This window comes from Falco naumanni, chromosome 5 (genome assembly GCF_017639655.2).
Source record: "Falco naumanni isolate bFalNau1 chromosome 5, bFalNau1.pat, whole genome shotgun sequence".
Lineage (NCBI taxonomy): Eukaryota > Metazoa > Chordata > Aves > Falconiformes > Falconidae > Falco > Falco naumanni.
Window position 1 is genome coordinate 58243717 of NC_054058.1, and position 12851 is coordinate 58256567.

Genomic DNA, 12851 nt, shown 5'->3' on the forward strand with positions numbered 1-12851 from the left:
CTTCATGATTTATATGAAGTGTCAGGTTCTGTGTCTTTTAAAACAAAAATAGTTTATAAAAGACAAATTGGATGATTTTGGATAGAAGGCAGAAAACTTGATGTTTTTTCCCTGCCTTTAAAACATTTGTTTACAGCTTGAAAAAAAAGAAAGAAAAAAAAAAAAGAGAGAGAAGTGTCTTTGAAGAGACAAAAGTAAGGGAAATGTCAGATCTGATTTTTAAAGTGAACTTCACTACCAAGTCCATTATTTTCTGTTAGCAAATGCACCAAAACTTTCAGAATTGTTTGAGAGCTTTTGTAGATGATGCATGTGCACTTTCGTTATGTTGGTTAGCAGTTTTTTGTACACTTAGGTCTGCACTTTGTCATGACTAACAATGCACTTACAGGTGTGGACAGCAGTTCTTTTTGAAATGATTTGGGTTCTTTGCTTTTTTTGAAATCTACTTGGTGAAAAGTGGACTGTGTAACAAAAGTACCCAGTAATAACAGTAGAAACGCGAGACTAAATTAGAAATTGAGCATGCAGTAACCTCTGTAAATATTGTCCTGAATTTCTAGTGGCAAGTGGCAAAATGTTTGGTTGTGGAGTTGTACCCAGGTGCGGAAAGGGGAATGGAGGAGAGGAAGGGGGAATGTGTTGGATTTTGAACTTGCTACATGTTCAAAGAAATGCTGAAAACAGTCTTCATGGTACTAAGCCTGGAATACAGCAGTGATCAGGCCCTCCCACTCAGTCTGGAAATGCTGGGGAAATCGTGGAACAGGTGGGGTTAAATGACATATAACCCCTTTAATAGAAGTAAATGTGTATGCTTCTACAGAACAATATACAGGGAAGAACGACTGCACCATAAAAAACATGTTTCACGGTAGGTGTTTTAAAGTGGCAGTCAGACCCATGTAAAATGGCTTATGTTAAATTAATTATGGAATGATTATGGCATTTATTTCTGTAATGACTCTCTTTTAATTTCCATTCCCTTAGGGATACATGCCATGAACTCTTGGGACATGTGCCTCTACTTGCTGATCCCAAGTTTGCACAGTTTTCACAAGAGATAGGACTTGCTTCACTGGGAGCATCAGATGAAGATGTTCAGAAATTAGCCACTGTGAGTCAAAATCTTTTTGTAGCATGCTCTCTCATCCGTCCTCCTCTTTGGTTGATGAAGTGACATGCATTGTCTTGTTAGAACTGACTGCATTTTCAGGTTGCAGATGACTATGATGTGACACAGACCCTTAGATCACAGAGCTTTAGGTATTTTTCCATTGTTTTTAATAAGACTAAAGCTGAACACACGAGTCTTCAGGTAGTCAGTTTTACTTTTTATATGCAATAACCACCAATTTTCAGGGCTAGCTGAGATGGATGTTGTCTACTTTAAGGTGCTGAAAACAAGTAAGCAAGGTAATCTTGAAAAAAAGCCAGAAGATTTTGGTGTGTGCTCTCAGCTCTACGCTGTTAGTTCCTCCACAGGTGGCTGCTTTGGCTCTTAGCACTGCTGTTTTGCAGTTGTTTACTGAATTGTCACGTGTGGTGCATTTTGAGAAGATGTTGCATCCTTGCTACTGTTTCTGTTGAGAATACCTAGTTACTAAGCCAACCCTGTGCAGCAGTAGATTTAGAGAGGTCAAGTGCCTCAGCCAGTGGCTGTGAGATGGATTCTATGTTGCATCAAAAGATGCACATGCCAGTAGATAGTGTGAACTGGAAGAGGTTGGGTGTTAAAGATGTAAGATGCTACTGACCACCCGACTGGAGCCTTCTTGGCCCTTTGTGAAGGACTGTTGCATTGCAGTGAAGGGCCCTGTCAAGTTGCCAGGACTCTCAGCTCCTGCCCACCTGTCAGCCCTGCTGCATTGCCATTTCCAAATAACTGATACGCATCCTTTTGCATCATGACATAGGTTAGTGATCCCTGATCTATACCACTTGCTTTGTTCAGTTGTTTTAACTTACTGTATGCTTCCTTTTGTGGATCCTCTTAAAACTAATGCTGCAAATAATTTAAGGAATTATATTGTATTAAAAAACAACTCCATATTTAAATATTTTGTCTCATGAAAAATTCCGTGAGATCCAGCAGAAGAATTGGTTGTTTTAAAACTTATCCAGCATACTACTGCTTTTCTGCAAAAGAAGTGCAGTGGGGGTTTAAAGGGTTGGAAATAACATGGAAATAACATGTTGAAGGTAGATTCAAACCAGGTTCAATTGAACTGTAATAGTTTTGATGCCCTGGCTTAGCAGTGGCTTAGAGTCCCATCTGCTGAAAAAGGTGTTTGTACACATCCGTTTTATTTTAATTCTGTAGCCCTGCAGAGGAGGCTACTGAATTTATTTAGTCAAACCAGCCTCACTCCTTAAACTGGCTCAATGTCTTACTTACGACCAGTTCCTCTCACATGCTTCAGGGTATGTGCGTTCCTTGATTTTCTAGTAGATGTCTACTGAGAAGAAACTGTTGTTTGTACAGGGGAATCATGAACATTGTGTGTCTGTTTGCACATTTGCTGGGAAGGCACTTAGTAGGAAGCAGACCTACCTTGTCATGACCTGCAGCCTCAAGAGAAACTACCTAACTGGCTGTCCCTGTAGGTACTTCGAGAAAAGCAGTATGTCCAAGTCTTTCACCCAACATAACCTTGGATGACATGGGCCTGTTGCAGAGGACAGTGTTGGCACTGATCTGTTTGAGGAGAGATATTAAAGTGACCTCTGAATATTATATAAAATGCTTTTACTCATCCCCCTCACAGAAGTTCCCAGTTATGACTGACTGTGTCATCTGAACAGTGAGTTGCTCCTGAATCACAAAGCCAAAAATAAGACAGCTGAATCACTTTCCCTTATCACACTGAGAATTTGATATCTGAGTCAAACTTGATTTCTCCTCCCATGCTTGAAATAGCTCTTTCAGGTGGAAGAGATATTTAGAGAGAAACTTCAGGTAGCCCAGGTGGTGTTATTTTTTGTAGAAGCACAATGAGTGGCTGTACTCCCCTGGGGCAGGTGCTTGACAAATACAGAGATGTTACTTGCCCTAAAATTTGCAATGTAAACAGTCAACTTGAGAGCAAGTAGAAAGAACATCTCTCAGCAGTGAGGGTGAGAAGGCCAAGAAATTCATTCAGCTGGGCACCAAATGTCACCTGAGGTGCTATTAACTGACTTCTGCAACATTCGGTCCCATTTCCATCCTAGATAAAAACCAGAGACGCAGTGAGCTGAGAAATGCCAGCCAAGAGTCTTAACACAGAAAAGCAGTGCAGGTTCCATTGAGGCAACTTCAAAGTAAATAAACAAATGAATGGAGAGAGAACATGCATATTAATGAGCTCGAAGCAATATGCCCAAAGCAAGCTTGCCATTAACACGACCTGTTTCAAAAGATAGTGACATTAACAGCTGAGCCGTTACAGGGAGGACAATGGCTTTAGGAAGAGAGGAAAACGCCTCTTAGGGATTCAGACCAGAAAGGGAAGAATTATTACAGGTGATTTTGTAATCTTTTGTTCCATTCTGCTCTCAAAACCCACCATTTATTTGCCTTGATAGATCTACTCTTTGTGCCCCACCAGTCCTGAACTGCAAGGGAAATGTGCTGATGTTTATGTCCCTGCAGAGCTGACACAGTAGATGTTGAGCAAGCTGGAGCCTGGTCCCTGGGCCGACTACAAGTGTTTGTTAAATTGCAATTAGTCACATCTGTGCAGCCCCACTGAGAGCAGGGATTAAATAGGAGAGCATTGCAGAGGCCCTGGTGCTGGCCAGCTGGAGGGAGCAGGGCAGCTGCAGCGGAAGAGGGCTGAAAAGAAAGGATGAGAGCTCTCCTCATCCTCTTGTTTGAGTCTGGTAGTCAGATGGGGGCAAGAAGAAAGGAATCACTTTTGCTTCTTTTTAACCTTAATCATTCTTACCATGAGAGAGGAATATTGAAAGAGCCAAAAGACTGTCTTTGCAGTGTTTTTTTGAGAGTTGTACAATGTTTTAGGCCAATAAGAAAGAGGAAAGATAAAAAAACCAAGTGACTGAGAGATATATTACTGAAACAAAACAAAATACTTGCACAATCCACTTTTTTGCTAGTAGTAAGGTATAATGTGGTGACTGTATGAGGAAATACAATATTGGCTGTGCATATCTGGGTGCTAATTATTATCATCATCATCACTAATGTCTTGTGCTACTCTGTGTGACTTTCTAAACTGAGTTGATTTTTCAAGCATGCCTGGTCTTTCGACTTTCACATAGTATGAAAATAAACAAAGGCAGTCTTCTGCTTACTTATCAAACTGTAAGATGTAGGGAGCTCTTGACATGAGGTGTTTCAACTAATGTCTATATCATTTACAACATGTTTAACAGCACATAATGTAAGGTTTTGTCAGGAAAATTGTACAAAAAATATACCTTGGTTTACATTTCAGTATTACCTTGTAATTTGTGGACTTGGGAGCCAGAGAGCAGCTGTCTTTGTAAAGCTTCGAGTTAATAAGCAGGATCCTGTCTCTCTTGCTAATGGCAAAAATGTCTCCTAGCTCCTGCCAAGTGGTTTCAGCACAGCTCAGGTTGCCCCTTCGTGATGCAGTAGGTATAGGATGTGTTTGTGAATATAAAATTTGGTAGGGCACATTAACTGGTGGTGGTTCAGAAAAGAGGTTAGCAGAGTGTCTTTGTATGCAGTTTCTCACCAAATCTTTCCACCCAAGAATTTGGTCATTAGGGCCTAATTAGCTGCACAAGTTTTTTCCCCAGTTGTTTCTTACTGGAAGTTACATTTAAACCTCCTGTTGTCTACAACTGTAAAATTGTCACCTTTTCATCCTTCTTGATAAAATTTGCTCTGGTATTTTAACAGAATGGGACAGCAGAAATTGAGAAATTTCTCTTGCTTTTGCTATCCTTTATGTGGAAAACCACAGTAGTGAATTGCTTCTGAATTTGAAGGAATTGTGTGTGATGAGGCCTTGTAAGTGTATTTCAGGCTTGTTATGAATATAAATGTTTTACCTTGCACGGATGATGACTGAGGCCAATGGTTTATTTCTAAAGATCACTTTAATTTATCTGCGTATGTTCCACAAACAAAATATTGTAAAGATATATGCTGGGACAAAAAACAATGTTCAGAACCACTTCTCTGGGAGAAGTCAGTGGTAATTCCTGTAAGTTTACTTGCTTGTCTTCCCTCATGATCTATGTTATCTGGTCTTGTTAGCTTCATTCTGGATCTTCTCCCATGCTGAGCAACTGACACATAATTCAGGACAATTACACATTATGTTTGCTGAGGAGATAACCAGAATGGAAGAAGCAGGAACATTGCAGATAAAGATGGAGTTGCATTTGGTAACTCAGAGTAGATACAGCGTTCATGGTCTCACTGGACGGAGCAGACTATTGCAGTCTCTCATCTTCACAAACAAATTTCCCAGAGGGGCTATTTGATAGTGCTAAGCCATAAGTACAATTTGTGAACTGGATTACTGTCTTCCTCCATGAATGAACAAATGGAATTGAGAAGAAAACTATGAAAATATTTGAGATTTTGAACATTGCCACTGTGCATCTGAAAAATCAAAACTACTTGCATGTCTCTTATTTATAGTTGCAAAATGATAGACAGTGAACTAACCACTGTTGTCTGTGATCAGCTCTGCTGCTGAAGCTATTCTGCCATATAAAAATAATTATGTATTGGCCAACTGAAACCTGGTGTTATAGCCCAAGAACTGTGGCAGGTGCTGAACATATTGGAGTATAACATTCAAATCTTTGCTCAGTCTTTTTCCTGTATCCCGATCGCATGCTATGATAGTGTGACGAATGCAAAGAGGGAGCACAGTGAGTACCTTAAGTCCAGTGGTGACATAATGGAGTTTCTTGCCAAGGCATCACTTCCAGTTCCACCTGTAGAATGAGTAAAGGAGCTGCAGCGTGAAGAGCTGGGAGTGAATATGATTTAAAAACGGCTTGAGTGAATTTTGATTCTTCTTCTGGGATTCTGGACTTCTGGGAAACATATGAAATGATTCTGGTTTGGGATGTGTGTCACTTAGGGAAGATGAACTCATTCCCAGGGTAAAAGCTGGGACTATAAAACTGAAATCAGGTAGGATAGATGACTATAGCCAAACATTGTTCTGCCACACAGCGTGAGACTGGAAATACTGTGATCCATATTGTTTATCAGTAGATAGCCTGGGCTGTGTTTCTGTTCCTGACTTTGACCAGGCAAAACCACCCACATGCAGATGTATTTGGAAATTGCCCCAGTGCAAAAGCTGAAACTGATACAAGAAGCAGAAGAGAAAGCTGCTAAAACCTTGTAGCTTTCTTAATCATTACAAAGTCATACAGGTCTGTCTGAATCAGGTGAGAAGGATCACTTACTGATGGATTACTTTGATTGGTGTGGTGCTGCTGGGCATGCAGACTGTTTCTCTAAAAGCATCCCCTAATTTGTGGGTTTGCTCTGCGTGATGTTCTAAAGGAATTAATAATAAGTAATGTTCTCCATTTTTTAAGGGATTCTTTCAGCAATAGTTTTTCATGAAGTAGCAGAAGCACCGATGTCAGGTCCTTCCTACAGTATACGTAATCAAATAGGTGAGCAGGAAAGACAGTACATGTATCACAGAACAGGACTAAAGGGGAAAAAACCTTGTTGATTTCAGGGATCAATATTTAATATTTTGGAATACTGCAGTGTTTCCCTGCAGTGCATTTTCACGATCATCACATCAGAGGTTCATGGCACAAGAACAAGACGTCAGCAGTGACACCTAGCTAGCTTTGTAGCTCAAACCAAATAGCTCTGAAATACAAAAAATAAGCTGGCACTCCGAAGAAGTTACTACAAGGAGAATTTGAAGAGTTCTGTTTCTGAAATGGGAGCAAATGCTTGATGTTTTCTGCAGGAATTGTGACAGTTTGTTGAGGCCTTTGTTCTGGGTTTGGAGAGAGTTGTGTTTCCAGGTTTGGGTTTGTAGGAATTGTGGTGCTGGTCAGGCCCTATGGCTGATGCCTTGTACCCAAGTGCAGTCATAAACAGCTGCTTAGGGGGATGTAAGAACAGGATAAGCATACCTGATTCTTTTCAAATGTTTTCAAAGTTTCTGGCCACTCAGAAACTCAGGGAACTCTTGAGCCGAATGTGGTTTCTACGTATTTAATTATCCTGAATCGATTTCTGTCCAGGAACAGCTGTTTGTCTTTGAAGACATGTAAATTTTCAGTATCTGCAGTAACTTTGGCAAAGAACTTTATGACTCAACTATTCACTGTCTGGTGAACTATCCCCTTCTGTTGTTTTTAACTTGATTCCTACTAGCCTTTTTGTATTTGAGGAGAGAATGATCAAGTCATCCCTGTATGCTTTCTCTATGCCATCATGATTTTACAGAACTGTTTCATTTTTTCCCTTAGTTGTCTCTTCTGGATTGAAAAGCAGTCATTTGTTTTGTTGTCATGTAGAAGATGCTCTGTAACTTTAAGCATGTTATTACTTCCCTGAATCCTTTCCATTTTTCCAGCTAGAACTGGAAAAGAGAGAGGGTTGGGGAGTCGGGGAAGTGAGCAGTTCAGACCCTAATCTGAGTTTTGGTTAAGAGCAGCCCTGTGAAGTTAAGTCAGTTTTGGATGTGCTTCTGTAGAAGTGGAAGACTTTTGCGTGGCAGGAAGAATGGACCTGATGTTGCAGAGCTGAAATGGTTTGCTGCTTAGGGATGGGAGGAATGAGCTGCATGCAGGAGGGAAGTAGGATCCAGCGGATTCATCTTTATCAACCAGCATCGCTATTCAAGGATACGTCTCTGCAGTTTCTGATCAGCAGAAGGTAAAAAGGCGTGATTCAGATCTGCAAATTCTGCAAGGGGATGGGAAAAGTAATTTAAGATGGTGGAGAAATCAAGTATCAGCCACTGCAGTGAAGTTGGGGAGCTGGGCTACTGGTGTTGGAATTGTGGTGGGTTGTTTTTTCATTTGTGAAGGGTGGTATAAAGTACTGGTTTGCAAAACATTTTTAAATACAGACCTCCTACTTTAACTAGTTCTGGGCTAAGTAGGTACCTCAACATATGACGTGTTACATCTAAAACCGAAACATTTTGTGCTTTGTACTGTATCACTCAAAGTTAAAATGTGAAGGAGGGTTCACCTCTGGCTATGAGGGTGCCCAGCTGGTCAGGTCAATGACCCGCTTCTTGAGAGGATCTCAGATTGCTCTAATGGACAAAATTTTGGACTCATGAGTAATTAGAAATAGTGTTGTTTTATAACATGCTTGTACATTTGTGTGCTTGGGCCCAACCCTGTAATGAGGAAGCTAGATGCAAGAGAGAACTAATTTGACTTAATTAGGAGCAGGGAAAGAATTAGAAATTTTCCTGTAGAAATAATATAGCTCCTTTTAGACAGGATGCGATTTATGAAGATCAAGCCCTAAGCAGTTAGAAACGCTAAAGAAAAAGCCTCTAATAAAACAACAAATTACAGCCAGACACTGGATTTATTTTTATTTCTTATAGCATTATGTTTCCATAATGCTATGTGGATTAGATCATAATCTGTGAGGTTACTGAACTGCAAATGCAAATTTACATGCACACGAGTAATACATCTTGACATATAGGTTAACAAGAGAATGGTACAAATTTCACACAGCACTGGCTTGCTAATTACGTTTGTTTATTTTCAGAAGCAACTTCATTTTCATTAAGAAATTGCAGATTCTGCAATAGTAATCTTTGCTGGTAGTTCAATAGCTCACACTCTGAACATTTGCTCTGCTACAACAGTAATGAAAATGAGCCTCAAAAAAAGAGCTCAGGAAGAATTTGTGCAATTTAGGAGTGCATGCAAGTAGCAAGGATCTACCATTTTGGTGTTGGATCCAGTTGAGATAGGTAGAGGAATAGGTGGAAGGAGTCTATGAATATTGATAAGAGTTTTCTGCATATTTGTTTTCTCTTTTGACTTAGAGTAGGAAATCTATTAGCAAAAAGGTATAAAGTATCTTATAGAACATACGTAACTGGGTCAAAATAAAGGACCCAGCGTAAGCTTCCCGTGAACAACAATAGCACAAGCATTTTGGGTAATAAATACAAACAAAGCACATAAGTTACAGGACTAAAGGTTTAAATAAAGACAATGGGGGAAAAAAGCAGTAGAAGAAAGGTTTGGAATGTATTGCTACTGCTGTTGCTGACTGCCTCTGTGTTTTCACTGATATTTTGAAGGAAAGAGATAATCCTAGGCTCTGTGTAGGTATCATTCATACTGACACTACTACATTTATTTTTCTTTGGTTGTAGCACATACATGTGAAACTCACTTGTAAAATGCATTCATGTATAGTCCAGAACTGTGGGGGTCTTAAGCTGCTAAAGTTTTATTTGTGTACCGCAGTATGTCCCATACTATGTTAGGAAGTATTCTCAGGGGGATATATAGGTGTCAAAGCAAACTAACGAAGTACATTTTATAATGCCACTTGCTTTTTCTGTTGTGTTTGTTTACATACTGAAATCTGTAAGATTCTGTAACATAGAGTAGTAACTGAGTCATTTGTACAAGATGCAGAGATGCTCTGCCAGCAGCACACATTTTTGGAGAAGTGAGGGAGTTCAGCACATGGAAACTCATTTCAGCCATGTCTAGTTCTCACTTAGGACCGAGGGAATGTCTGTGCTGTGGGTGCACAGGTGGAGGAGCTGGCTTTATCCATGCTTTCCACGGAGCCAGAGCAGCTGAGGAGTGATGTGCAAAAAACCTGCAGGTGGGGTTCCCTTGGGAGCAGCTCCCTGAATGCAGCTGCTTGCTTATCTGGCTGGGACCTGCAGTGCTGTTGGGGTGGACCAGCTCCAGGTTCCCCTTGCTCAGGGATCTGCGCTCCCTGCTGCGCTGCACAGTGCGACCATGGCTGCAACCCTGCACATCTGTTTTCCTTTTGAGGGTTGGTGGATGCATCAGGAGAAGAAAGCCAAGTGATTCTGCTTTCAGGCAGAAACCAAACCAATTATGTGTAATAAAGTCCTCAAACCACGCACTTACCTTGGTATTGTCTGGAATATTTCAGTGAATAATTTTGCTTCCAGAAGGGGCATTCATACATGTAGCTGCTATGCATAAGCCAAATACCATCTTATGGACAGAGTCTTAAAATTAATATCTGTACAGAACTGAAAAGATTCTGACTTAATATTCACAACTGTGCACTAATCTGAATTGTTTTAAATACTGGCTCAAGGACTGAGCATACCACATGTGTTCAGTCTAATTCTCTCACCCAGCATGTTCCTGGGTATTTTCTTTGTATACACAGATTAAACTATGGAAGTAAGACAAAATATGGCTGGTATCCATAAAGAGCTGACTATGCCTAGGGCTTAATTGCTTAAATGCTGCATCTTTGGAAGTGGTTCTTGTGCCTGTCATCATCTTTCTATCAGATGGCATCAAAGTGCTGGATGGAATATGGTCCCATAAATTTTTAACTGAGATATTTTTGGGTGATCTACCATAATGATTTTGTAAATATAGCTTAATTATATATTTATAGGTCCAACAGAAGGCTAAGGAGAGGTTTGCCATTGCTTTCAATGAGTTTAGGTCTGTGAGCTAAATACTACCTTCATTTCCATGTATAGTCTCCTAAAAGTCAATAGGGTTGTATACGTCCAAATGACAGTAGGATTTGTTGCTGTAAAATTAATGTTAGTAATTTACTTGCCAAAACCTGTTATTTAGGAATACAGGGCTTTGCAGGGGAAGAATCGACTCCAGAGGACACATGATTTTGCAGGTGTGTCTCTGTCCAAACCAAGCTTACATGGTACAGCATGCAAGCAACTCCGTTAGCTACTTCTTAGAGCTGACAGGCCTTCTGATGTTATTGTGTATAGGGGTTTTTATTTGTTGGCAATCTTGGAAGGTTAAAGCAAATGCTCTAAATCTGAGAGCGTTGTTGAAGTAAAAAAAATAAGTTTACAGAGAAGGGCCTTGTGTCTGTTAATTTGGGTTGGTTTTGGTTTGATTCCAGTTATGGCTGAAGTTGTCGCAGCGCAAGGTCAACAGAACGTGAATGTGATGGCGCTGTTTCAGGCACACTTTGAACACCCCCACCCTGCCTCCAGGCTGTTTGTTAGATTCAAGCTTGGTTTGGGATTTTGCTTTTGCATAAGAAAAAGCATTAGCGTTGACAGGATAACCTTGTTTCTGTTAGCATCTGTCAGTTCTATATTTTCTGTAGATGATAGAGAACTTTCTATAGATCATCATTATGGCATTGATAAAGATGGTGTCTTCTAATAGTGCTAGATAAAGCATTTTGAACTCGGAGCTTGTTCAAGACATGCTGGAAAGAGTGGGTACTCCCAGATTATACTTCTCTCCCTATAAAACATATTACTCTTTTTCTAAGGGTCTTTCTTCCCTCCCTTGAATCAGTAGGCTGTATTTGTTACCATTATATAGTTTGACTATATAAAAGTGTCTAAAATTATAGTTTACAAGATGTTTTACATTTCTAAAATGTAAACACCTTTACAGGATTCATTTTTCAACTTTGAATAAACATATTGGCTTATGAGCAGATCCATATGATACACCTGCAGTGAATTTAGGACCTATAAGAGCGCAGAAGTCTTGCATATCAGTGGGAACCTGATCACTAGTGACCATTTCAGAGTGATCTGCATGTTTGGTAAGTCACTCCTAGACCACAGCCACTGTAAATCCCTTGGACTTCAGTATAGTGAAAAGCTGCTATCTCCCTGCTTACAGGTACTTGCTCAAGTATAACCTTTTTGCACCTTGCTGAATACATGATTTGCTGTTTACAGGCTTCTGGCAGGTAACTCAATGGTGACTCAGTTGACTACTCTGGTTATGATAGATTCATTTTACATGCCCTTACTACTGAAAATCAGGGAGCTACAAGGAGGTGCTCTACTATGCTTTAAAAAGATGTTGTTTGGGGCTGTGAAAAACATCTTCAATTTGGATATATTTTTAGTAGCAAAATTAATAGATATTTAAAATTCCCTGAGCTACTTTTTTTCTTTTGATCTGCCTGTCAGCTTGACATGAATAGAACTTAAACTTTTGTGCTGATGCCTGCTATCTTTTTTTTTTGGCTTTTTGAAAGGCAGGTTAAGCAAATGCATTAAGAGCCACAAAAGCTTTTGGGAGTCCCTTTGCATTTATGTGATTAAAAGAACATTGAGTTCAAGTGTAGTGTTGCTGTTGGAAACGGTGATGTTTGAAAACAAGTCATAGCTATTAAATCAGTTTTCAGTAAATAAATGCAAGAAGTTAATTTTCTTTTTTAAATGTTTTGAAAATTAGCGTGGATGCTGTTAGTTTTCAAATGAAGTCCTACCCTTTTTTTGCTCCTCAAAAATAAATTTGCAATGGATATGACTCTAAAGAAATAGTGCATTTTTTCCTTGAAATAAGAATTTTAAAGCTTGACTGGCCAGTTGTCCCTGTCTCTTCAGTGTGTTTCTGCCCCTACAATTTCAAGGCTTGCAGAAGTTCTGAGATCCTTCCAGCCCCAGAAGGCTACTCCCCTTTCTGGAGATATGACTTCCCCTCATTAGCAGATCATTAGGACTTTTGCTGCTGATCATGTACACAAGAACCTCATACCCCTCCTCAGCTAAAATGCCATGGGAGGCTCCCTGGCTCTTCTGCATCACTCCCTGCAGTGCAGTTGCCATATGCAGTAAGTGGCCTGGCACTTAGGGGGTGGATGGCCTGCTCCAGGGAATGGCATCTTGAGAAGCACCACATGTGCCTGGTGCCAGGGGAATGCCTGTTAGGGAGGACACTGG

General features: G+C 40.1%; 1 protein-coding gene across 1 annotated transcript in view; it reads left to right on the forward strand.

Annotated features, from left to right (window-relative positions):
* TPH2 (tryptophan hydroxylase 2) overlaps nt 1-12851 on the forward strand; it is a 48392-nt gene that overhangs the window by 18234 nt on the left and 17307 nt on the right. Inside the window, exon 6 of the mRNA XM_040596945.1 lies at nt 991-1117. Coding sequence (XP_040452879.1) covers nt 991-1117 — 127 coding nt within the window. The remainder of the gene's footprint in view (nt 1-990; nt 1118-12851) is intronic.